Below are 26,465 nucleotides of genomic sequence, written 5' to 3' on the forward strand. Positions count from 1 at the left end.
TTACAGGCCAGATTTTAAATATTACCTTGGGGGGAGATGCAGACTAAAATATTGCGCAGCACTGAGCAGCAAATGATATCACGATCACCTGTGACTTATTTCAGTTATTTTGAAAACGTGACCCGTTAGTGGGTCCCAAGGACAGGGTGTGAGAACCACTGGTCTAATGTTTGGCGACTTAGGTAGTGGGCTTGCCAATTCTGTACCCCCGAAATTTACACGACCGATAGAGCCGGAACGAACCTTTCGGCCCACCGAAGCATTATGTGCGACTTTCATCGCTGCAGCCGAGCTCCATGTGCCTCCCTGATGATTGACGTATGCCACAGCCGTGGCGTTTTCGGACTGGATCCTGACCAGTCGGCCCTGCAGATCCAGGGACCACCTGGCAAGGCACAGCTTGATTGCTCGGAGCTCCAGTATATTGATTGGCAGGCAGGACTCCTCCGAGTCCAGCGCCCCTGGGCTGACTGGGTGCCCCAAATGCCCCCCCAGCCGGAGAGGCTGGCATCCGTCGTGACCACTGTCCAATGGCACGGCAGAAACGACTTCCCGATCCGAAGCACCGGAGACGTCAGCCACCACACCAGGGAAGACTTGACCAGAGGGCTCAACTGAATCTGGTAATCCAGAGATGAAGGGAGCTTGTCCCAACGTGACAGAATTTCCTTCTGAAGCTCCCGGGTGTGGAATTGGGCATACGGAACCGCCTCGAAAGAGGCCACCATCAGACCCAGAACCCTCATGCAGAATCCAAGAGATGACCACTTCTGGGTCGACCACTGCAGATTGCAGAGTCTGAAGTTTCTCTGTTGGGAGGAAAACTCTCGCCTCCGCGGAATCCAGGACTAGTCCCAGGCATTCCAGTCGCAAAGACGGAACCAACACTGACTTCTGGATATTCAGAAGCCAGCCAAACTCTTGGAGAGTCTGACAGGTGATAGACACGCCCTCTTCTAATTCTGAGCCCGAGGAAGCTCTCAGGAGAAGGTTGTCCAGGTATCCCACGATAGCGATCCCTCGCTGCCTCAGCAGGGCTAGGATAAGGGCGCGAGCACCTTGGTGAAAACCCGTGGTGCCGATGTCAAGCAGAACGGGAGGGCCACAAATTGAAAGTGGTCCTCCCCAACCGCAAAGCGCAGAAACCTCTGGTGCCTTGTACATATGGGAACATTCAGGTATGCTATCCAAGAACGCCATAAAGTCCCCCTGATGGAGCGCTGCTATTACTGAGCGAATCGACTCCATCCTGAACTTTTGCACCTTGACAAAACAATTGAGGGCCTTTAGGTGCAGGATTGGACGGACCCCTTCCTTCTTGGGGACTACAAACAGATTGGAGTAAAACCCCTGAAACCATTCCATCGAGTGAACTGGTACAATCACTCCCCTGCCCAGTAGATCCTGGACAGCCCCTGACAGAGCCTTCCGGCGATCCGGAGGAAGCTGGAGGTTGGAAGGAAAAAACCCGTTTGGTGGACAAGAGAAACTATCTTGTACCCCGAGGAAACTACTTTGCAAACCCACCGGTCGGAAAGAAGAGACCTCCACCGAGCCGCGAATTCGCAAAGCCGGTCCCCCACCCGAGACACGGGCAGGGGCAGACCTTCATGCAGAAGCAGGCTTGTCCGCAGGCTTGTGGTACCAGGTGCGCTTCTGCCCCGCAGCGGGGGCCTTAGCACCTTGCAAACTTTTTCCCGCCTCACTGGGCTCACGAAAAAAACGATTGGGGGTAGTAAAGGAGGGCCCTTGCTTACGGCGAGGCTCCTTGCCCTTCCCAGACTGTGGGAGCAGTGTGCTCTTACCACCTGTGGCATCCTTAATGTCATCATCCAGGGATGCCCCAAAAAGCCGTTCACCCTTAAAGGGTAAGTCCACCAAGGCCTTCTTTGAGGACTGGTCTGCAGACCAGCATTTCAGCCACACAAGGCGGTGCAGTACCACTGCATAGGCGGAGGCCCTGGAAAGCAAGGGAAGCGTATCCAAGGCCGACTCACAAACTTTAGACCTTGAACCAACTGTTCAGCCAGGTCCTTACAGGTCTCGGAAGCATCCTGCGCCTCCTTCTCCTGTAGCAAAAACTTTGCCCGTTCGGTCAGCGTCTGCGACACCAGAGTGCCGGCCAAAACCGGTCTCACAGCCGAACCCACTACTTTGAACATGGAGCAGGCCACAGCCTCCACTCTCCTATCTGCGGGGTCCTTAAACGTGGGAGCCCCCTCCACAGGCAGCGTGGTGGCTTTGCTCAGTCTGGACACGGGGGGGGGGGGTCCACCGACGGAGGAGAGACCCACTTTTTTAATAAGCCCTCCTCAAAGGGATAGCGAGTTGCAAAGTATTTAGGAACAGTAAAAACGTTTTGCAGCGTATCCCATTCCTTGTATAGCAATTCGCCCAAATATGGAATACAAAGAAACACTTTAGCGGTGCGGGGTGGCTTACGGAACCCAAAAAGGGACCAACACATCCGATGCCTCCGCCACATCCTCAAGTTTCTGAGTATCCCGCACCGCAGAGATAAGAGCTCCAACAAAGTCCTTATCATTCACCGACCCTGAAGCAGAGTCATCCTCACTGTCCGCGTGGGTTAAGCCCGCATCATCTGACATGACAGAACCAGAGCCAGACGCAATAGCAGGGCCTGATTCTGTGTCAGAGACATCCCCAGAAGCAGGCTCAGGGAGGGGGCGCTTTTTACCCCCCTTCTGGCCACTTGTCGCTTCAAACCTGGCGAGAAATGCCTCAAGGACAGCCGACATTGCCTCAACAGATGCGGCAGGGGCATTAAGGGTTAACTCAGGCATTGTTGGGGCAGAGGCACCAGGTGTAGGCTCCATGATGCCCCACGGCTGCGTCACCAGCACTGCAAGGCAGCACAACCCACCGGTCACCTCCCGGCTGCAAAAACCGAAGGCAGAGGCCCCCAGGTAACTCACCACCCCGCCCTGTTGCAGTGTGAGCTGAAACACTGAGGTGTGATGAGAAGTGCTGGCTCTGCTGCGTCTGTCCCTCAGGGATGATTTGCGGTCATTTCCAGCGCTATTTCAGGCACAAGAAGCCAAGACTTTTTTTAAATGGCTGCCGTCTGAGGTAAAAAGCCCCATGCGGGCTACAAGAAAATGGCCGCCGACCATGTAAACCGCAACAAAATGGCGGCCACTGCGCAGTTTAAAAACCCCAATGACGCACACAACACAGAGCAGCACACACAACAGCACCCCCAATGTAAAAATCACAGCCCCTGCAACACACGGTCCCCGGTGGCAATAAAAAGATCCCAGGAGCCCCCCCTCACAGTCGCTACCCAGTATGGGAAAGGAGGGAGAGGAAAGGGAGAGAGGAAAGCAGGGCGGACCCTCAGTCGACCTCCCCAGGGAAAACACCAGCCACACCACCTTGCCAGGGCAAGGGGCCACTACTTACCTGTCCTGCGACCACCGGCTGGAGGTATCCCGGACAGAACCAACGTCCGCTAAACGGCATGGCTGTCGGCCAGACACACTGTGACAAAGCCATAGAGACCGGTCATATGTGCGCCCTAGAACCGAAGTTCCCCGGCCGCCCCTGGAGTAATGGGGCCTGTCGTGGACGAGCCAGAGCTGAGGGCCGGCACACGCTCGATGGCCGAACATGGGGGGACTACAAGAGTCAAGACCCAGCCAGTCACCAGTTGATAGAAGAATAACAGGATTCAAAAATGCAGGAACAAAACAAATAAAAGCGAAAAAAAATTCCAGAGTACAGGGACTCCAGAAGGCCATGTCCTCTCCTGACAATTAGGCATAAAAAAAACTGGAGCTGCTGAGGCAGAGTGTAGGTTATACCCGGGGGACCACGCCCCCTGGGAGGAGCTGTACTGAGGAAAGTGTTGTTAACACTTAAAGTGCTTTTTTTTCTGCCTAACTCTCCTGGAAGGAAGTGGATATAACCCTAAGGTCAAAGGCTGCTGTGTCCGTCCATGAACGGAAGAGAAATATATATATATTTTTTTTTTTGTGCAAAGTTGTCACTAAATGATATATTGCTCAAACATGCCATGGGCATATGTGGAATTACACCCCAAAATACATTTTGCTGCTTCTCCTGAGTGCGGGGATACCACATGTGTGAGACTTTTTGGGAGCCTAGCCGCGTACGGGACCCCAAAAACCAATCACCACCTTCAGGCTTTCTAAGGGTGTAAATTTTTGATTTCACTCCTCACTACCTATCACAGTTTCGGAGGCCATGGAATGCCCAGATGGCACAAACCCCCCCAAATGACCCTATTTTGGAAAGTAGACACCCCAAGCTATTTGCTGAGAGGTATGGTTAGTATTTTGCAGATCTCGCTTTTTGTCACAAAGTTTTGAAAATTTAAAAAATTTAATTATTTTCTTTATTCATTTTCAAAAACAAATGAGAGATGGAAAATACTCACTATGCCTCTCAGCAAATAGCTTGGGGTGTCTACTTTCCAAAATAGGGTCATTTGGGGGGGGGGGGGGGCAAAATCGTTTTTAATAATGAAGTTGGAAAACATTTTTATGGACATGGAAAAATGACCGTGTGTACGCGGCATTATGGTCTGATGAAACCAAGGTTGAACTTTTTGGCAACAAAAAAACACCATACCCACAGTGAAGCATGCTGGTGGCAGCATCATGATTTGGGGCTGTTATTTTCAGCTGGAACAGGGGCTTTAGTCAAGGTAGAGGGAATTATGATCAGTTCCAAACAGTCAATATTGGCACAAAACCTTCAGGCTTCTGCTAGCAAGCTGAACATGAAGAGGAACTTCATCTTTCAGCATGACAACGACCCAAAGCATACATCCAAATCAACAAAAGAAATAGCTTCACCAGAAGGAGATTAAAGTTTTGGAATGGCCCAGCTAAAGCCCAGACCCAAATAAAATCGAAAATCTGTGGGGTCATGTGAATAGGGCTGTGTACAGGAGATGCCCTTGCATTCTGACAGATTTGGGGTGTTTCTGCAAAAAAGAGTGGGTAACGTCAAGTCAAGATGTGCCTTGCTGATAGACTCATACCCAAAACAACGGAGTGCTGTAATAAAATCAAAAAGGTGCTTTAACAAATTATTTGTTTAATCACTTCCCGCCCGGCCTATTGCAAAATGACGGCTGGGCGGAGATTCAGTTATCCGGACTGGGCGTCATATGACATGGGGTTGGTGGTCCTTAGTAAGACTTATTATTTTGAGGAAATGGGTAGGCTACTTGGTGACCATGATACTTACCTCTTACTGCGAGGTGATCCAATGGTGAATTTTAAAAATGACCTCCATACTCTGATTGAGAGAGGCAAGGGATCTGGGATCCTCAATAAGAAGGAAGCTGCGTATTTAGACCCTTATTATTGTCGGACACCGATCATATATTTCTTGCCTAAAATGCATAAAAATGCAGAACGGCCTCCAGGCCGCCCGATCGTAAATGGGATCGATTCAGTCAGTTCACGATTGGGGCAGTATTTGGACATTTTTTTACAGCCGTTAGTCTGCAAATTGCCTGCGTATCTACGAGATACTAAGCAAATTATCCAAATTCTGAATTCAATCAAGTGTACATCTAAAACGATATTGGTGACAGCTAATGTGGGGTCTTTGTACACCATTATAGGGCATGATGCAGCCCTTGCATCAGTTGCATGGGCTCTGGATTCTACTGATCTAGATCCCGAGCATGTCCGTTTTCTTTTGGATAGCTTGGAATTCTGTTTACTTAAAAACTATTTTTGGTTTGATAAGCAGTTTTTTCTTCAGCGTTGCGGAGTCGCAATGGGGGCTCGTTTCGCTCCCAGTGTGGCCAATCTTTTTATGGCCCACTGGGAGCGAGATGCGTTCTTCCATGATATGCCACCCCAGCTCCGCTGCTATCGTAGATATATAGACGATATAGTACTTATCTGGGAAGGTGACATGTCATCTTTGAATGCCTTTATGATTAGGCTGAATTCCAACAAGTTGGGTATAGTCTTGACCTGGACCGTTTCTACGGAACAGGTGACCTTCCTAGATTTGGAGATATCTAAATCTGAATCTAGATTGGTGACAAAAAATCATTTTAAGATGGTGGATAGGAATGGATACATCCCATTAAATAGTTGCCACCATAGATTGTGGCTGTGTAACATACCTCGTGGCCAATTTGTAAGATTGCGAAGAAACTGCACCAGGGAGTCGGATTTCCTGGTGCAGTCTCGCGAGCTGGCCACTAGGTTTGTTGCTAAGGGATACTCCAAACCTTTGATAGAGCAAGAAATAGAGAAAGTCAGGACCGCAGATAGAAATCTGATGATACAAGATAACCCTCCCAAAGATGATCTAGTGAACACTAATTTCAAGATGCTATTGGATTTTAATGTCCAACATAAAGCATTTGAAAAAATTGTTGCCAAATATTGGCCGATACTAAGGGGAGATTCAACCCTTGGCCCTGCGCTTCCTGAGCGGCCTCAGTTTATCTATAAAAAAGCACCGTCTTTGAGAGATAGATTGTCCCCTGGAGTCACTGACCCTCCTGTTATTCCTCGTCCCAGGCTCTTTAACTTTTTGTCAGGGTTTTATGCCTGTGGCAGATGTGCCACATGTAAACATGCAAAACTGAACATTAAAAAACGTAAAACTTTTACTTCCAATGTAACCCACGTAGAATATCCGATAAAGCAGCTAATCACCTGTGCAACAGAGGGCGTAGTGTATATTTTCGAGTGTGACTGTGGGTTACAGTATATAGGGCGCACCTCACGTGAGCTGCACGTGAGAGTGGGCGAGCATGTGAGCAACATTAAACGTGGCATTAAGACCCACAGTGTATCTAAACACTTTAGAGACCATCATCAAAGAGACCCCAAATGCCTCAAATTCTGGGGTATAGAGAAGGTCTCTAGACACTGGAGAGGGGGTCACTATATTCGACAATTAAGTCGACGAGAATCCTATTGGATCTATGAGATGAAGGTTTCTGTGCCGTTGGGATTGAACGTTGAGTTCGATCTCAACTGTTTTATATCTAATCGTTGAGAAATTTATTGGGGATTTTTATATATATTTTATATATATATATTTTTTTATATATATCTTTTATTTTAATTTTATCATAAATGTTTTTATTGAATTACTTATTAACTGCTTTGTTATTGTATAATTTCTAACGCAGTTATATTTAATGATGATTATGTGATATTTGAGGTCTGGATGAGGTAAAGGCGGCTGACGTCTAATTTATGCTGCTATTTATTTGTTTGTTCTTAATTTTTGTATTGCCTGGCTGATGTCCATTAGGATTTATTATCCTTTGTCTGGTGCTTTTTTCTTTAATCACTAGATGGCGCCAGCCTCAGGCTAATTGTATTATGATTTTTTGGCCCTTAAGATTTTTATATCTTCTATCTTGTACTCTGCTGTGTGGACACAAGATGGCGCTGGCTAATTAGTCCCATGTGAATGTTGCTATGGCAACCACATGGTACATATTGCGCTGCGGGACGTTCACGGAGATCCCCGCCCCACGCTGATGAAGTCCCGCCCACTTTGGGACGTAACGCGTACGAGGGGGAGGAGCTACGTCGACGTCACCCGCGTTTGCCTCACAGAGACCTAAACAAGCTGTGTACATTGACCCGGACGCTCCGCTCCGGTAATTGCTGTTATACCTGCACTCGGTTCATGAGTGCAGGACCATGTGAGTTTTTATACCTTATGCTTTTATTTCTATTAAACGTTTTAAGCAGTGAGCACTTAGAATTGTCCTTCTTACTCCTTTCTCGGTCCATTTAAATGCTGTATGGGAGAGTGTTGCCTTGCTTATTGCCCGCTGGTGCCATCTGGTGGATTCTTTGGAATTGAACCCATGTAAAGTTGATTACCTATCTTTGGAGGTTTTGCTTCTTGCCTTTTGACCTAGCCACAGGTCGAATTATTGAGGTGAGAGGCCACCCTTTACTCTTGGTGGAGGATAACCCTTTCCTGTGGGTCACGGATCTGTTGAAGATTGTTGCACCTTTTATCACCATTGATTTTTTGGAGCACCTTATCACTTTGCACTTTATGGACTTTACCAAAACTGATTTATTGATGTATTATTCTATTTAATTTTATTTAATGTTTTATTTGCGCTGCACTAATTTTCTATTTAGTCATATGACATCCAGCAGAATAACTTCCGGCATTCGCCCGTGGGGACGCACAGCATGGCGATCGGTGGTGCAGCGCATCAGTCTGACACACCCCCTGACAAAGGCTCTTTACCATGTGATCAGCCATGTCCAATCACAGCTGATCATAGTGTAAACAGCAAGAGCCATTTATTAGCTTTTCCTCACTTGCGTTCGACAGATGCGAGTAGATGAGAGCTAATCGGCGGCTCTCCTGACAGGGGGGGGGGGATCTGCAGCCCCTCCCACAGATGACCACCAGAACCACCAGGGATGCCCACTACACATGGATGACCAAATATGCCCCCATGGCCACCAGGGATATCAGTGCCCAAAATATGCCAGTGCCCACAAATGGTGCCAGTCTGTGCCCACTAATGCCTGTCAGATGTCTCATCAGTGACGCCCATCAGCGCAGCCAATCAGTGCAGTCCATCAGTGCCACCTCATTTAGTGCCTGTTAGTGCAGACTCATCAGAGAAGGAGAAAACTTATTTACAAAATGTTATAACAAAAAAAAAATTCTACATTTTTGATATTTTTGTATTTGTAGCGCAAAAAAATTAAAAACCCCAGCAGTGATCAAATACAGCCAAAGGAAAGCTCTATTTGTACCAAAAGAAAGCTCTATTTGGGGAAATGATATTCAAAGTGCAACAGCACTGAAAGCTGAAAATTGGACTGGGCAGGAAGAGGGTGCAAGTGTATTGAAGTGGTTAAAGGTGTGCACACTTATGCGACCATATTTTATTTTTTTTATTTTTAATTTCCCTCCACCTTAAAGATTTCAGCTTGTTCAACTGAGTTGAACAGTTTACAGGTCACATTAAAAGGTGGAAAGAGTTCTGAAATGTTTTATCTTTGTCTTTTTAGATCACTGAAACCTGAGATTTTAACAGGGCAGGGGTGTGTAGACTTACTATCCACTGTACTTTTTTTGGAAAGAAGACCACTACACCAACCTACTCCATCTATGGAATCGTATATACCACCAACACTAGCGATTAGGGTTGGTGCTATAGATTAAGAGAGATACACAGAAAAATTGATAAAATCATCATAAAGGAAAAGCTGATTTAAATAACAAGAGCATAAGCCTGACCAAGACATTTCTTTCATAAACCCTTAATGATGTCAAAGCACCATCTGTTCCATTTTTGCACGGTAATGCTATAACACTACTTCCCATTTACCTGAAAAGCCCACCATTACCAATACTGCAAACAGTCAATTTAAAACCTCTTCATTACTAGTCACAGAAGTGTAATTTCTTAATCAAGGTGCAGTCAAGATTTACAAAGAAAAAAAAGTCTTGCTCTAAATAGCATGGTGAAGGCAGTCATATTAAGATCAGCCAAGAGCAGCAGGGAATTTTCTGAAATGATCAAATGTGATGGTATGATAATGTATGGTAATTGAAATTAATCAGTGGCTCACTAGCAAATGGAAAATGTTCAATATTGTGTAAGCTGAATTTAAAACTGCATCCCCTCTGTACTAGCTTGACAAGATGTGACAGCTGGACGGATCTCATGTTGCATCTGTTCACTAGTACTTACACATCAGATAAGAAAAAAAACACACCAAGCACTACTTTACTACCTCAAACAGCAGCATCACCATTACACTTTGCGTTTAGCACTGTAGGTGCTTTGTGGTAAATAGGGCAAAAGCTCAGCTTGGTGTCTGCACGGTCCTTTATCTGCACATATCACAATAGCAGCTTCATTCAGGCCTAATTCCCATGAAATGCCATGTAACGCATTGAGAAGGAAATGGCACTCAAACCCACCTGATACCATGGCCCCAGTTCAATATGCTAAAAGTCATTCATTGGTGATCTTATTGGACTTCATAAAAAATAAAAAAAATGAACTGAAATATAAAAAAAAATTGAAAAAAAGGCAAGTATATTTTCCCACTGCTGATTGAATAATAAAAAAAATAAATAAAACCAATCTATTGGGTTGTTATAAGAGGCCCTGCTACCAAACCATAATTTCTAAACACATTTTATTATTATCCATGCATTTAACATATTACTACATTATATAGTAATACATTATACATGTTGCTCGGTTGTAAAAATCCTCCTTTGGAGACATCCAAAAGTCAGACTGCTGCTGGGCACAGGATGCTACAGCAGCAGCGCCAGCGGTCACTCAGGTGACTCTATAGTTTACCCTTCGCTCTTCCCCTAGTTGCTACATATAAGCTCATGTATAGAGGGTGCTGGGTAGCTGGGCCAACACGGTCCAGAAGTGAGCACTATGACGAGGGGGGCTGTAGTAGGGAATTGATTTCCTAAAGAAGTCTAATTTTCCGATAAGTTCAGAGATATGTTGCAAGTGCACAAAAATCATTTAGCTCTGCAAAGTAGGCTTTAAAAACAGGATTTTTGTACTGTGAAATCTTTTTCTTGAAGTTCATTGTGAGACACAGGAATATTAGGCATTCCTCAACAGTCAAGGTGCCTACAGAAGGTTGGGACAGTGGCAAACGCGCCTCATTCCACCACGCTTCAGTTTTGTGAGAAAACAGTACAAGAATCAACAGCATACTAAAAAAGATTCAAATGTAAAGATTATACTACAAAGAGTATTTGAAGGAAATGGTGACAGAATAAAGCCTAAACAAAAAAAAGGGGAGGGTGCGCCAGAGTACATCACCATAAAAATTATGAATTGGAAAATAAATACACCAAGATGCTCACAAAAGAATAAAAAACTTCAGGCACAAAAAAATTAATCCAGTACAGATTAGAATGATGCCCATTCTCATGCAGGGTGAATGCCAACTATCTCAGTAATGATCTGAACTCAGTGTCCTCAGTCCCCATGGGGAGGACCCCAATGGAACTATATCACAAACCCATGAATCAGAATATAAATAATTCAAAGATCCATGAGCCAGCAGACTACCCCAACGCCAAGGTGTGAATAGGCAATGTCAACATCCATGCCATGGAGGACCCTTCCACAGGCTTAAAGGAACACTAAAGGTTAGTTTTTTTATTAGATCAATTGATTGCTGTAAGCTAAAGCATTTAAATATCACTTACCTCGTGTTTCCTTTTGACCTCCAAAATACAGTAATCCAGGTTTTAAAATGCCATTTCCTGTCTCTCCTCTTCTTGCTTTCCACCAGCATTTGAGCTGTATTGCATGGTGGAAAGCAGAATGTGCTCACCCCCTCCCTAAAGCCCTGCGTGAAGATGCTCTCTTATCCCTCACAGGCATGGAGGCTAAGCCTAATGGGAACTGTAGTTCCCATTAGGCCGTGAAGTAGCAAGAATGAAGGCGCACCGCTAACCAGGAAGTCAGTGAGAATAACGATTCAGGAGTGCTGGAGGTGAATAAAACAGCTCGATTTCAACAGGTATCAAACTAGTTATAATGCAAAACATTACTTTTTACTTTATCAGCTACTGTCAGACTTTAATTTAAGAGAAAAATATTTTTGTCTTTACAACCCCTTTAAAGGACAGTTGTTTAGAAATGCCAGCATTGGTCACAGGTGGCTTGGATCTTAAAAGCGGTTGTAATCCCTTACAATCCACTTTTGACTACAGGTAAGCCTATATATCAAGGATTACCTGTAGCTACTTTGGATATCTTCTAAACCTGCATGATTTAGAAGATATCCCCTGTATCAGCATGTGCAGACGTCACCAGCACATGCGCACTAAAGCAATGGCACGTTCGTGCCGTTCCTTTAGTTAGTACGCCATTACCAGCGGCTCCGGCCAATCACTGCGTCGGAGGCCGCAATACCCCGAAATTAACTCCGGGAGCGATGTGGCTGCCGGAGCTGTGTAATGGGACTGCTATGGGGGCTTCGATCTAAGGTGAGATTTTCATAATGAGCTAGTATGCTATTGCATACTACCTCATTATGCCTTTGTCTAGCAGTTTTTTTGTTTACAACCACTAAGTACTAGGGCATGAAAAGAACCGCATATGTACAGCAAGAAGGTCCTTGCTTGTGGGTCCTAGCTCATTGCCCTAGACAAGGTCTGCAAGGTACAGAAGGGAAATCTTGCACAAAGAGGTCCATTTTTTTTTTTTTTACAAAAGGGAAAACTTATCCTTTAACCCCATCACAGCCAGAGCCAGAATAAAATAGTGGCAAGTTTCTTTTACCACAATAAATTACCCAATTGCTTGATAAACTATAAAACATGAAGTTGCACTGGGTAAACAGATCCCAAACATGTTAAACCTTATGTTTGAATATGCCCATGAAATGGCGACAAACTTCAGTACCCTATATTTTATATAGGTATCGCTTAAGCCTGCTACAGGTCATGAGATTAGCATTACAGAGGAGGTCTGGTGCTGGAAATATTGCTCTCACTCCTGGTGCACAGCAATATGTAACATGAGTATCGCAAACAATGCTTAGGTGCGCTTACATACGTGCGTGTATGTGGAGTGGGGGGGGTGGTTACACTTAACTTTTTTCCATTACATAGTGCAGGGGTATGCAATTAGCGGACCTGCAGCCGTTGCAAAAGTCCCATCATGCCTCTGGGTGTCATGCTTGTGGCTGTGCTTGTGTCTTGCTATGTGTCATTGGACTTGTAGTTCAACAGCTGGAAGTCCACTAATTGCATATCCCTGAAAAAAAACCCATGTGATGATTTTATGGTGACAGGTTCTCTTTAACCACTTGAGATCCGCGCTATGGACAAAAGACGTCCACAGCGCGGCTCTCAAGTGCGCAGCGGGGAAACAACGTGCCCGTCGCATCGCTCGGGAGCCGATGCGAGTGCCTGGTGGGCGCGATGTCCGCCAGACACCCGCGATCGTCGGTAACACAGCAGGACGTGGAGCTCTGTGTGTAAACACAGAGCTCCATGTGCTGTCAGGGAGAGAGGAGACCGATCTGTGTCCCTTTACATAGGGACACAGCATCGGTCACCTCCCCCAGTCAGTCCCCTCCCCCCACACAGTAAGAACACAATGAGGGAATACATTTAACCCCTTCCTCACCCCCTAGTGTTAACCCCTTCCCTGCCAGTCACATTTATACAGTAATTAGTGCATTTTTATAGCACTGATCGCTGTATATATGTGAATGGTCCCAAAATTGTGTCAAAAGTGTCCGATACATCCGCCGCAATATCGCAGGTCTGACAAAAAAAAAAAAAAAACAACATAAATCTATCCCCTATTTTGTAGGCGCTATAACTTTTGCGCAAACCAATCAATATACGCTTATTGCGATTTTTTTAAACAAAAATATGTAGAAGAATACGTATCGGCCTAAACCGAGGGAAATTTTTATTTAAAAAAAATAAAAATTGGGATATTATTATAACAAAAAGTAAAAAAGTGTTTTTTTCCAAATTTTCAGTTTTTCAATGTTTATAGCGCAAAAAATAAAAATCAAATACCACCAAAAGAAAGATCTATGTGTGGGAAAAAAATAACAATATAATTTGGGTACAGTGTTGTATGACCGCGCAATGGTCATTCAAAATGCGTCAGCGCTGAAAGCTGAAAATTGGTCTGGGCACAAGAGGGTTTAAGTGCCCAGTAATGAAGTGGTTAATGAGACATACAGAATTTAAGAGACACCAGATGTCTCCCCAGTGCCAGAATAAAATGAATGCAGTGCGGATAGCTCCGCAATAGATTTTTTTTCCTGGTCATGCTGGCCGGGCTAAGGGACATGGGGACCTGGAAGAAACGTTTTACACATCGCTTCCTGGTCAGCAAGAAGGGTAGGGAAGCGCATGTCCAGAGGATGATCAGGATTTTTTTTTTACATTTTGTTTGTCATTTTTAATGAAGAGCAATGTAATGGCAAAGTTTTCACCTGTCATGAATGTGGTAAACATTCATGACAGTTGTGATCACTAGTGATCTGTCATTGGCTACAGCTAATTGCATGGTACATGGAGTGATAGCTGTGGGACAATCGCAGCATAGGAAACACAGATGTTATGAATAAAGCCCCTAAACAGGCACATGACATGACATACAAGTAAATTATTGTGCCTCCACCGCAGCATATGTGCTGTGGTGGGTCAGCAAGTGGTTAATGAGTTCTTTGATTGTTATATAATCATTAGTATCCAGAAGGTCTATGTGCAAAGGGTGAAGTTTGCTCACATCAATATCCAAGAAATCTATGTGCACAAGATGAAAATCCACTCAAAACAGATCAAAAAAGTACATAAAGACCGTCATCAGAAAACCCAAGGGTGTACACTTACCTCACAGATGGGCCCTATTACAGGGTTAATGAAGCCTTTAACTAATGAGCCAAAAATGACTAATGGCAGCTGCAGGTGGATATCCAATGGACATAAATGCACATTCGATGAATGGCCACAGTATTCACAGTAGCACACCCTGTGACACACCCAGGTCAAAAAGAAAAATGCTTTATGGTGTATACAGTATAAAAAACGTATGGCTAAAGCGACATATATGCACACACTTTTTAAACAGGAATAGAAGGTACCTCCATCTCTCCTGAAATGGTTAGGCTCTGCCCAACAGGTGTTGTCACAGTGACATCATCAGGGGCACATTGTTTAGAGGCTCTACTGGCCCATCTGTGAGGTGAGCATACACCCTTGGGGGTTCCAGTGGTTATCTCCATAACAAATTTTGATCAATTTTGAGTGGATTTTGTCCCTGTGCACATAGATTTCTTGGATACCGATGCGAAACGGGCTTGTCAGATTTGCATGTAAGCCAGTAGTAGTAAAAGGGTTAAAACAAAAAAATATATAACATTAACGCACATATCATTATGTTCAAGGGTCACAATTAAAACTAACAAATCCCCATATTAATTTTGTCCAAACTGATTTGGGGGGGGGGGGGATGCTGCAAGTGTTGACTCTGAAATGTCTTCACAGCAAAATCTACACTTTGGCTACAGACTATTAATACTCACTGGAAACCTTGGTGACCCCATTGCTGGACGAGGCTGATTTGGGACTGGTAACAGTGGCACTGAAATGAAAAGAAACAGCATTAATTCAAGACAATTTACATTTTTACACTGGTTATTAAAAAATAAAAAAAATCATATTCACAATGACCCAATTATGCCATCTCAGTGAGGGCAGTACCAATTAGCTGGTCAATTTCATTAATGCCACTTTTTTTAAAGTCACCCCTCACCCTGTCAGAAGGCAGCAGCCAATATTAATTATGACCGGTTTTCATACTTGGCACAACAGGCTTGCTTTACAGGAGGTGGTGTCAGCAGCAGTTACCTAACCCACGATTATTAGCGATTTTAACTGCTGCATTCTGTGTATTGCATTCTACAGAAACATACAGTGCTGCAAATTGGAAAGGTAATCGCAATTGCATATGCTATATTTTTTAATTGCTGTGTCTGTCTATGAACGGAAGAGAAAAAGGCCTAGACTCTCTCCTAAATGTACATAATATAACTGGATGCCAACATTTATAGGTAATGTTGATCTAGGGAATATTCGACTGCCTCTTTTGGGTCAGGAAGGATTTTTTTCCCCCTGCTGGAGCAAAATGTAATCATGCTTTGCTGGGATTTTTTGCCTTCCTCTGAATCAACTGTGGGTATATGATTGTATAATTTTGTACTGTATTTATTATTTGAACTAGATGGACTTGTGTCTTTTTTTTAACCAGACCAACTATGTATTTATGTATTTAATATATTTGAAAAAGTACTGCACTGCTTACACGTATTCCATATATTGTAAGCGCAGAATTAAACACATTAATTAGTGGAATGATCTTTCTACATGTTCTTGCAACATGACCAATGTAACCATTTTCTCCCTTTTCTTACAAACTTCTGGATCTCTGAGGAAATATCTGCAGATAACCAATTTCAAAATGTCCTGGTACAGCTACTAGAAGAAACATAAGTGACAGCTCAAGATCAGGGGGACCACTGCCACACAGATATCAACTGCAAGTCACCAACTAAGGCAGAATAAGCATGTGGACCTCTCAACTTGCCTACAAAGCTAGAGCCAGCCTGTCACTTATGTAAGCTGTGAACAAAGCATTTCTGGAACAGTATGACACAAAGTATACTGAGGTTTTCCTTACCATCATGGAACCTTTAAAAACTTAAAGATTAGGTTTGAATATTGCTTCCAAGAGAGAATAAATCAGTGAGATACTAATGTTATACAGCACATTTTGCTGCTGTACTAGTCAGAAAATCTCCTCAATTTACCATAATATAAACGGTCAGAGAAATATACACTTTTCTTTACTAAACACCTCTTAAAAATGCTAGCTGCCTAGTTATGCTGACACACTGTTCCAACAAAAGTCATTACTTCTCCATTCAGGTTCTAGGTCAATCAACCAAAGTAATGAGGAAAAAACAGTATTACATCCAGGTAAATGGTACTTTTAGGAGAGGTCAGCAATGGCAACCACCTTTTTCTCACATGGCATAAATAACAAAATATCTACAACTCCCCAGTCCCCTAATGTTGCTCCTCTTAACAAGTTTATGGGATGATAGAGCACAGGCAGGGGGCGAGGTGGTCATTAGGCTAGCTTAGGAGGCTTTTATATCATTTGTGAGCTTGTCCTCCAAGGATGAATTCCAGGTATGAATATTTAGTACACAGTTACATTAATCCAGCTTGGACCAATGAAACTATGCCTATACCACACATGGCCGATGCCCACAGAAAATCACTGAAGTAGGCACTGCTACTCCAGTGATCACCAGTTGGTTTTAGGACCTAAACTGAGGGGCTGCCCTGCCACATTCTGAACACAGGAGATCAGCAACTCAGCACAAGCCTTGTTTGCACTGTAGTGGAGTAAAGGAGAGTGCTGCAATCATGGGATATTGTTGAATAGTTATTACTCTGGCAGTTCAGAAAGCTCTGACTTTTCTTTCGTTTTTTTGAACATTAGCTTCTGGCAGAAGGGAATGCCAAGAGCGAAAGGCTCACCGAGCTGGCCAGCTGGAAGCATTCCTGTTCTAGTGCAAGCCTCATGTTCTAGGCAGCAAAAGGGTTAAGGCTAGGTTCTCAATCTAAGCTACTTTTTCGATAATCTATTGCAACTGTGAGAATACATTTCTCCATAAAAGATCAGTGAAAGTTTACTTCCTAAAGCCTGAGCAACTACGTACATTTTCTGTAACATGACAAAACCGAAAGCTTCAATGACAAGCTCAAATCTAATCATTCGCTGTGAAACTACCGTATTTATCGGCGTATAACACGCACCCTGAATTTAAGAGGAAAGTGTCAAGGAAAAAACTTTCCACAGCCCCCTGCGTATAACACCCAGGCAGTTTACCCTTTATTTTCAGGGGGGAAAAAAGTGAGTGTTATACACCAATAAATACAGTACATAGCCATGGCATAGGAGGCTGCACTCAGAATTAGGAGATTACTGACAAAGGGAAAACAAGGTGGACTGGCACAACACAGCAATGCCTCGAAAACACAAGTGCCAAGCTGGTAGACTACACTGCTCTTTATATATCAAAAAGTTTAATCTGTACCTAGAACGCCGGCAAGGGACCCCAGAAGAGGTTTGGGGCCAATAGGTAGTTTGTTTACGATAAAAAAAAAAAAAAAAGTGTTCTATTGTTCAGTGTATATATATATATATATTATATATATATATATATATATATATAAATATATATATATATATATATATATATATATATAAAATGTTTACATACACAGTTAACAGCTCAAATGCTGCTGTTCTTTTTCTAACACACACAATGCTCTACATTCCCTTTAAATAAAGAGAATAAAATGAACCCAGTTCTCGTTATTTAGATGAAATGGTTCTACTGGGATAATGCCTGCAGCTACAAGCATCATCCCGGTATCAACATTTTCAGACAGCGATTCTCTTTTCTTGTAAAAGTGCTTAAAGTGGCTATACAGCCGCTCAATCACATCTACAGGCAGCAGAGGGGTTGATGGCTCGCTGAGCGGGGTGTTAGTCCAGGCACCTGGCGGATCCAGACTCCTATTGTCGGGATGACGAGATGCCTGGACTGATTTTTGTGACTTCAGCAGAGAGTGAACTTCAGCATGATGCTCTGCTGAAAACTGGTCACAGAAGTGCAAAACAAATTGCACTCCTGTGATCCATAGAAGTACAGCCAAACAAGCTTTGGCTATATTTCTCCTTTAACCACTTGCCGTCGCCGCACCGTCATTATACGTCCACAAGGTGGCTCTCCTAGGCGAGACCACGTAAATGGACGTCCTACCTCTTAGCCGCCACTAGGGGCGCACGCGTGCCGCCGGAGGCGCGCGCGCCCCCCCCTCGCCCCCGACTCCCGTGCGTGTGCCCCGGCGGGCGCGATCGCCGCCGGGCACACGCGATCGCGTCGTACAGAGCGGGGGGAACGGGGGGCTGTGTGTGTAAACACACAGCTCTCGTTCCTGTCAGCAGGGGAAATGCTGATTTTTTGTTCATACAATGTATGAACAGAAAATCAGTGTTTCCCCTAGTGAGGCCAACCCCCCCCCCCCCACAGTAAGAACAACACCCAGGCATACTTAACCCCTTCCCCCGCCCCCTAGTGTTAACCCTTCACTGCCAGTGGCATTTTTATAGTAATCTAATGCATTTTTATAGCACTGATCGCTATAAAAATGCCAATGGTCCGCAAAAATGTGTCAAAAATGTCCGAAGGTGTCCGCCAAAAATGTCGCAATACCGATAAAAAAAATCGCTGATCGCCGCCATTACTAGTAAAAAAAAATAATAATAAAAATCCATAAAAATACCCCCTATTTTGTAAACGCTATAACTTTGCGCAAACCAATCAATAAACGCTGTATTGGCGATTTTTTTTACGAAAAATATGTAGAAGAATACGTATCGGCCTAAACTGAGGAAAAAAAAATTTTTTTTTATATATTTTTGGGGGATATTTATTACAGCAAAAAGTAAAAAATATTCATTTTTTTCAAAATTGTCGCTCTATTTTTGTTTATAGCGCAAAAAATAAAAAACGCAGAGGTGATCAAATACCACCAAAAGAAAGCTCTATTTGTGGGAAAAAAAGGACGCCAATTTTGTTTGGGAGCCACGTCGCACGACCGCGCAATTGTCTGTTAAAGCGACGCAGTCCCGAATCGCAAAAAGTACTCTGGTCTTTGGGCAGCAATATGGTCCGGGGGGTAAGCGGTTAAGGTACCACCAGGATCATCATGTTCACTAAATTATTGTCAAACTTGATCTGGAATTTGAAATGGCTTGTTTGGTGCCAGTATTGGACCTCACACAACTTGTTGTGCTGTCATTTTCAGGTTGTATTTCTATTTTAATTTTTTTACTGTACCTCGTATGGTTTTAAAAATATCAGTTAAAAGATTGAAATTAATAAAATTCATGGAAATTTGATTCCCCCCCCCCAAAAAATGCATGAAAAGCCACTGTGCAGATAGTGTGACTATGTCTTCTGCTTAAGAGCGGGGGTTTCTCCACTATAAACCCCCAAAAAAAAAAAAAAAAAAAAAATTCTTCTACCACAAAATCAGGCATTGTAGCGCGAGCGACAGGATGCCTGTCCGATTTTTTATCGTCCCGTACTCAGCGTGTACTCGTACATCGAAGATACCGACTCCCCTCGGGGAATGGGCGTGCCTATGGAGACGGAGGATGTATTGACGGCCGGCTCTGGCGCGTCACCGCTTCGTCCGGAAATAGCCGAATAGGCTTGGCTCTTCACGGCGCCTGCGCATAGCCTGTGCGCAGGCGCCAGTGAAGAGCCGAGACCTACTTCCGGCTGTCTTCGGGGAGAGTGACGTGCCAGGCCGCCGTCATCATCCTCCCTTCCATAGGCACGCCATTGCCCGTCGGAGCCGAAATCTATAATGTACGAGTAGAACAGTGAGGTACGGGGGTAAAAAAATCGGACAGGGCCATACTGTAGCTCGCGCTACAATGCCTGTCTCGTGGTAGAAACATCGTGTCACTGAGGGTGAACCACCGCTTTAAAAAATATATTTTGGGGGCTTCTAGAAAAAAAATTGAGATCTTTACAAAATTTTCAGAAATTGGCCCAGGGTAGGCAATCGGTTAAATGGAAAGGCAAAATGTGTTTACTAGCCCTTACAGTCACCTAAAGGGTCATTGCTATATTAAGCTTCTCGTAAACAAAACAGTGCAAAGATGACTAACAGTAAAGGGTATAATACATATTGCAAAAAAGTTAAAAGTACTGAAATGAGGAGTAACCTTGAACAGATGTCACATTCCCCTTAAAATGAGGATTAATGTGGATATTTTTTGGTGGATGAGATGGCGTTGATACAAGTGTGGACTGTGGTCTAGTCTTCTCCTGTTGAAACGAGGAGCCATCAATCTGAGGATGCTGGGATCTATGCATAGGCAGGAGAGGCTGAATATGCTGTTGCTGCTGCTGGAATAAAGTTCGAATGGGCTGCTGTGGAAAACATTTAAAATACTTACATTAATTAACCGTTTCAAATGAACCCAAAGCATAAAAAATACAACAACCCTCCACCATACAGACAATTCTACTCCATGCCTAAACATCACTTTCTGAAACTCTTCACCAGAAATCACTTCAGCAAATGCTTGGTCATACCATCAAGGGGTGGAATGACAGACAACCATTATTTGCAACAAAAGTGGCAATTAAAAGGCTTATTATAGATCGAAGCAGGGGTGTCCGAAAGCTAGATTGGGGGGGGGGGGGGTGGAAACGTTGCCGCATGCTTACTATAAGTCTGCTTTATTAAAACCTAGTTCAAAGGCAAATAAACCTTCAAGTATAAAACAAGATACCATACAATATAGTCTCTCCCAAATTAAGCTGTTATCTTCATTTGGTTCCTGTATTACATGGAAGATTGATAACTAGTATAATACATTTTGCGAAAACACTGAGGGAGTACAAAACGGCATCTGGACACTTTTTTGTGTTTATGAATTGTGCATTTCTTTTGCAGTATGGAACTCTGTACGCTTTTTTTTTATACACGTATTCTTCTTAATTGTGTTTCAACATGAAACCTGAATTGTTTTTTTTCTTTATATACGCATTTTTTTTTTTTTTTAAATAAAAATTGTTACCACACATAAACCATACAAATCTTATCTTGGTAACATGTCATGTCCTTACAAAAATAGATTGCTCTATTGTTTGAACCCATCACCTATACAGGAACCCAGCACAAATTTTTAATTCATGGAGAAATGAACAGCAATAAAATCCAATGTAACTCCTCACTCGGTAAAAAAAATAAAACTATACAATTTAAGCTGGAGTTGATGGTTTACTGACACCACTAGGCCTTAGGCGTGACTTAAGAAGGGGGGGGGCTTACCCCTTGATTTGATCTTTGCTCTCTAGGGTTTCGCCTGTCATTCTGATTATGCCTGCGGTCAGCAATTCCACGGTGCATCGAGTTGTTTCCCCCTCTTCTGCCACCTCTTCTAGTGCCATATCGCCCTACTTTGCGCTGACGCTCCATTTCTTCAAATTCCATTAGGGTTGCCTTTGCTTCAGCAGAGAGCTCTGAGGTGAAAAGGAAAAACATACAGTAAACAAATGGCTTAAAACATATCTGCTGTTGAGACTAAAGCTGGCCAAAGATGGATTGTAATTTGGCCAGTTCAACAAGGACCGCCAGATATTCGATCCATCTATGGCCAATCGGCTGCAGTGACGATCAATGTATTTACCATCAGAATACAATGGAGCAGTTTAACTGGTTTCCAATCAGACAACTGGCAATAGGACATAGCAAAGTCTAATGAAAATGTACAACACGCAGTAACTGCGACCAGACTTCAAGTTATTGAAATGAGAACAGTGAGAAAGGTGCTCAGATTAGCTGCTACGTGCTGGTAAATTTTCAATCAACTGCCACACCAATGGGTAACAGGAAACTGCAGGAACGTCTGTGACAAAAAACGGTTTCCTGAGAAATACTGATAATACAAAATAGGATGCAAATATGGAAACATTATTTGTTTAGAGCATTGTCTCTCAAGTCCAGTCCTAAAGGAGCCCCAACATGTCATTTTCAGGCTCTCCATTATTTTGCACAGGTTTCACTGCCTTTCATCTGAAGGAAATCCTGAAAACATTACCTGCTGGGGCGCCCTGAGGACTGGAGTTGAGAAACACTGGTTTAGAGTATCACACAATGATAAGAAAAGTTCCTAAGATGCAACAATCTAAGCGAGACTAGAAGACTCTCAAACTCTAAAGTCTGGTGGTTTTTGGTTTGCTCCAAATTGCTCACTGCTGGCAAGTCTTCATTCATTCTACAGTACACTCGCACTAGGGAGATCACCCATTATCAGGAGAGAAATGTACCGTATACATGAATAATCAGATCCCTTAGTGCATGGACCAGTCTGCACATTTAGTGAACCCAAAACCTATTGAAGGTTTTCGCAGATACCCATCAGGTTACAATCAGTAGGACTGATGAGGAAGAGTTTTCTGAACATAGAATTCCAAGTGATGAAGACTTAAGGAGATCTTACTCTACTAACCACTAAGAATACTTGGTAGCAAAAATATGTAAAAAAAAAAAAAAAAAAAACCCCGAGGGAAACCCCCCAAAAAATTCTACATTTCTATGTCTCTCTAAAGCTGGCCATAGATGGACTAAAATTCAGGCAATTCAACAGGGACAGGCTGAATTTTGATCCACATATAGGCAAGACTGGTTGAATAAAAGTAAATCTCTCAATCAACTTCTGTACAACCAATATGTTGGAAATGTTTTATTTGTTCAGTGCAGCCAATGGTGCCAATGAGTATTCTGACAGCAGAGAACTCTCCCTTCTATCAGAATACAGAAGAGCAGTGGGGGGGAAATCACTTAAATTTTCTTTCGTTCAACCCGCTGGTTAAAGTGGTTGTAAACCCACTTTTACCTACAGGTAAGCCTATAACAAGGCTTACCTGTAGGTAAGGAGAATATCTCCTAAACCTGCACGGTTTAGGAGATATTCCCCTCGCAATGCGCCGCGGCGCATGCGCAGGGGGGGATCTACGGCGAAAGGACCGGCAGCCGCCAGACCTTGCCGAGTTTTAAATCTCCCGCACGCGCGGGAGTGACGTCATCGCCGCTCCAGCCAATCACAGCGCTGGAGCGACGATACCCGGAAGACACGCCGAGGCAAGATGACATCTCGCTCGGTGTGGACCAGGTAAGTGCTACACATCTCGTTCCGAGGTAAGTATTTCATAATGAGCTAATATGTGGTGCATATTAGCTCATTATGACTTTTGCCTTACAGGAGAAAAAAATAATTGATGCGGGTTTACAACCGCTTTAAACGAAAGAAATAATAATAAAAGAAACAGATATGTCTGGGCACCTCTCTTTATCATATAATAGGTGTCAGCTCTGACAGCAGGGACCAACCCAGTATAGTTCACACCGACTCTTAAAAGATCATAGTGCACATAACCGCTTAATGCAAATGTCTGGTTTAGGAGATGTGCAGAACAGCAACTCCATCATCTTTAGAAACTAGAACAAACATTGTTAGCAAGTTATATTTAAAGCTCTTGAGAGCTCTGTCCGTAGAAACAGTAGGCTGTTGACAAGAGTCCTTTAATCACATTAATGCTGCACCAGTTTAAAAAAAAAAAAAACATCCTTTAAATGCTTGTGAACTATCATTAGACAGCGCAAATAAGTCAAAATGAGAAGAGCCACTCAAAGTGGCTTTGTAGACAGCGGTCATAAGGGTAAATGCTGGCTGTGCATTTACACTAGCAATCCCTCACCCTCCTCACAAAAACAAGTAAATGGTGTCTTTTTACTTTACTTTATTTACAATCGCTTCCATTAACTGAATAGTAAGGAGGGGGGGGGGATTAGGAAGGGGAATATTAGGCAACTGACTGCCAATTATTTGAGATATGGGGCATTTGCTAGCACTAACCACAAGTGAGTTTTTATTTACCTGTAAATTCTATATTCTTAAAGTACAATGCACGGGAGTGTCATTTAAAATGTTATAGGCTAGTACATTCAGGTGGTAGGACGTTGTAAATGCCCTTAAGGCATTGCCTTATAACATTACCCCACTCTGTGAGACCTCAGTTTTATAGCAATCAATGTAGAGTAACACAGAACAGAGGGGAGGGTGGCATCCAAGATACAAATGTACCGTTAAGTAAAAATGTATTGATCATAAAAACATACAGTACAGGATGGATATTCATAGTCCCCGTGATGTTCCCAAGCAATGAAGAAGGTTGGGCAACAAAAGGCCCAATTACAAGTGTAAACAGCCCCAACTCAGAGTGCGTTTCAAAAACCTTGGAGCAGAAAGCTGCATCCGTAGAAGACACGACTTCTACCTGGCATAACTTTTGAAAAGGTATGAGCAGAAGACCAGATGATAGCCAACAGCGGCGTGATCATGCAATACCCAGGAAACTACTGATCTGGTACAGCGGACGTGCAAGGGTGTAGCCTTGTCCAAAAGGAAAGATTAACATATGGCTTAGCAGTTGAAGCCTAGGTAGAGCTTTGGGGGGCTATGAATTTTGAGGAGGTAGAACCCCGAGGTGGATTTTGGAATCTTCTGCCGTGGAAGGAAGTTCTTTCCTCTTGTGACATCTGATGAATTTGTTGAGTACCTCACTAAAAGAGATGTCATCCTTTGAACACATATATATGGGTTTGGAAACCATAGGGATGGACTATGGTCTAGGGCTGCAACTAACAATTATTTTCATAATCGATTAGTTGGCCGATTATTGTTTTTTTGATTAATCAGATAATAGCCTTAAAAAAAAAAATAAAAAAAAAATATTGAACCAAAAAAAAAAAAAATAGCACCGTTTTGCGTGTGTGCCCTTTCCAAATACGCAGCAGCTGAAAAAAAATCATGGATGTGAACGTGTCCCATAGGAAAACCTGTAAATGAACTGTAGTGTGCGTCTGCAAAAAGCACCAAAAAACACAGAGGTGTGAAACCCGGCCTAAAAATGTGTAGTAACCTAATAGGGTTAAAAAAACTAAAATAAAGAGCAAATAATCGCTACTGTAAGGGGTTCATTTTTTTTTACCAACAGTGAAAGTAATATTTACAGTAGCGATTTGCTTTTTTGTACTATTAAGGGCTAATTTTTGTTTTTTTAACCCCATTAAGTTACAGGCCGATTAATCGATTCTGAAAATTGTAATCGATTAATTTCATAATCGATTGTTTGTCGATTAGTTGTTTCGGCCCTACTATGGTCCTTGGCCTGCATAGCACCCTGCAGATAAACACAAGTTGCACTAAGTGCTGAGGTGAGCGCCCATGCAGGATCCAGTGCCTGGAGAACCATTACAGGATGTCCCCATGGCGTGGGGTTCGAGTACGACTCCCTAGGTTTTACAGAGGTTGCACTGATCCAGATGCACTGCTTCTATTGTTGCATTAGAAGACAGAGGAAATTCATTGAAGAATATAAAGTAAAATATAAACTAGTTAAGCCAAGAGTTATTTATCCATAAGAGAAACGAGGTCTATCACCTCAGGACGCAAACAAAATAACGAGAAACTCCGGGTAGGCTAGGATTATACAGGGACACCCAGGAGGCTTGTTCTCAAAACGCGTTGCCAGTGTCCAACCACCTAAAGGTACCAGCTTATAACCCAGGGTGTATGAACATCAAGTCTTTACCCTGTACAGTAGGATTAAATTAAATTACAGACTTGCATGACCAGTTTGTTAACCTACCAAATTACAGAACAATTACCAGGGAAACTACTGTGGAATGAGAAGACCACTCTTACAGCAATCACACAAGTCCCCAAGAGGTAATTCAACTTAGTTATCTGTAATTCAAATTTTCATAATAGATGGGATGACCCTTTACATGATTTAATCTATAAACATGTTTTAATAAACATGTTAAAAAAAATAAACAGTTCGGATTAAAACAATTTTTTTAGAAAATTTAAAAAAGGGACAAATCTATTTTTTTCTGCCTTAGACAAGGATGAACCTATAAATTTAGCTTCGATGGACCAGATGCAGCAAATGTCATTATATAGAAAAGGGGTTAATTAGAAATCAAACACAAAAACATGGTAAATTTGATCTTTAACTCATCCAACACCTTCCCATCCCCCTCTTGCTTCTCCTCTTACTGGACTCCCATTCACACTTAACGCTGTGAATCGGCAATTATTTTTCATCTGGCTCAAAGTGTCAAGATTAATTTCACCATCCCTAGTAATAAAATGGTTTCAAATGACATCTTTAATCAGCACATAAAAATACTTCCCTCCAATAGAGACAAGCTGTCACAAAAGGTCACCGATATGTGACAGGACGAAA

The 26,465-nt window shown here is 43.1% G+C and overlaps 1 protein-coding gene across 1 annotated transcript in view; it reads right to left on the minus strand.

Annotated features, from left to right (window-relative positions):
• RBM33 (RNA binding motif protein 33) overlaps positions 1–26,465 on the minus strand; it is a 120,908-nt gene that overhangs the window by 55,510 nt on the left and 38,933 nt on the right. Inside the window, exons 8-10 of the mRNA XM_040354316.1 lie at positions 21,481–21,671; positions 20,366–20,573; positions 15,072–15,130 (exon numbers count right to left, since the gene is read on the minus strand). Of these exons, the coding sequence (XP_040210250.1) occupies positions 15,072–15,130; positions 20,366–20,573; positions 21,481–21,671 (458 nt within the window). The remainder of the gene's footprint in view (positions 1–15,071; positions 15,131–20,365; positions 20,574–21,480; positions 21,672–26,465) is intronic.

This window comes from Rana temporaria, chromosome 5 (genome assembly GCF_905171775.1).
Source record: "Rana temporaria chromosome 5, aRanTem1.1, whole genome shotgun sequence".
Classification (NCBI taxonomy): Eukaryota; Metazoa; Chordata; class Amphibia; order Anura; family Ranidae; genus Rana; species Rana temporaria.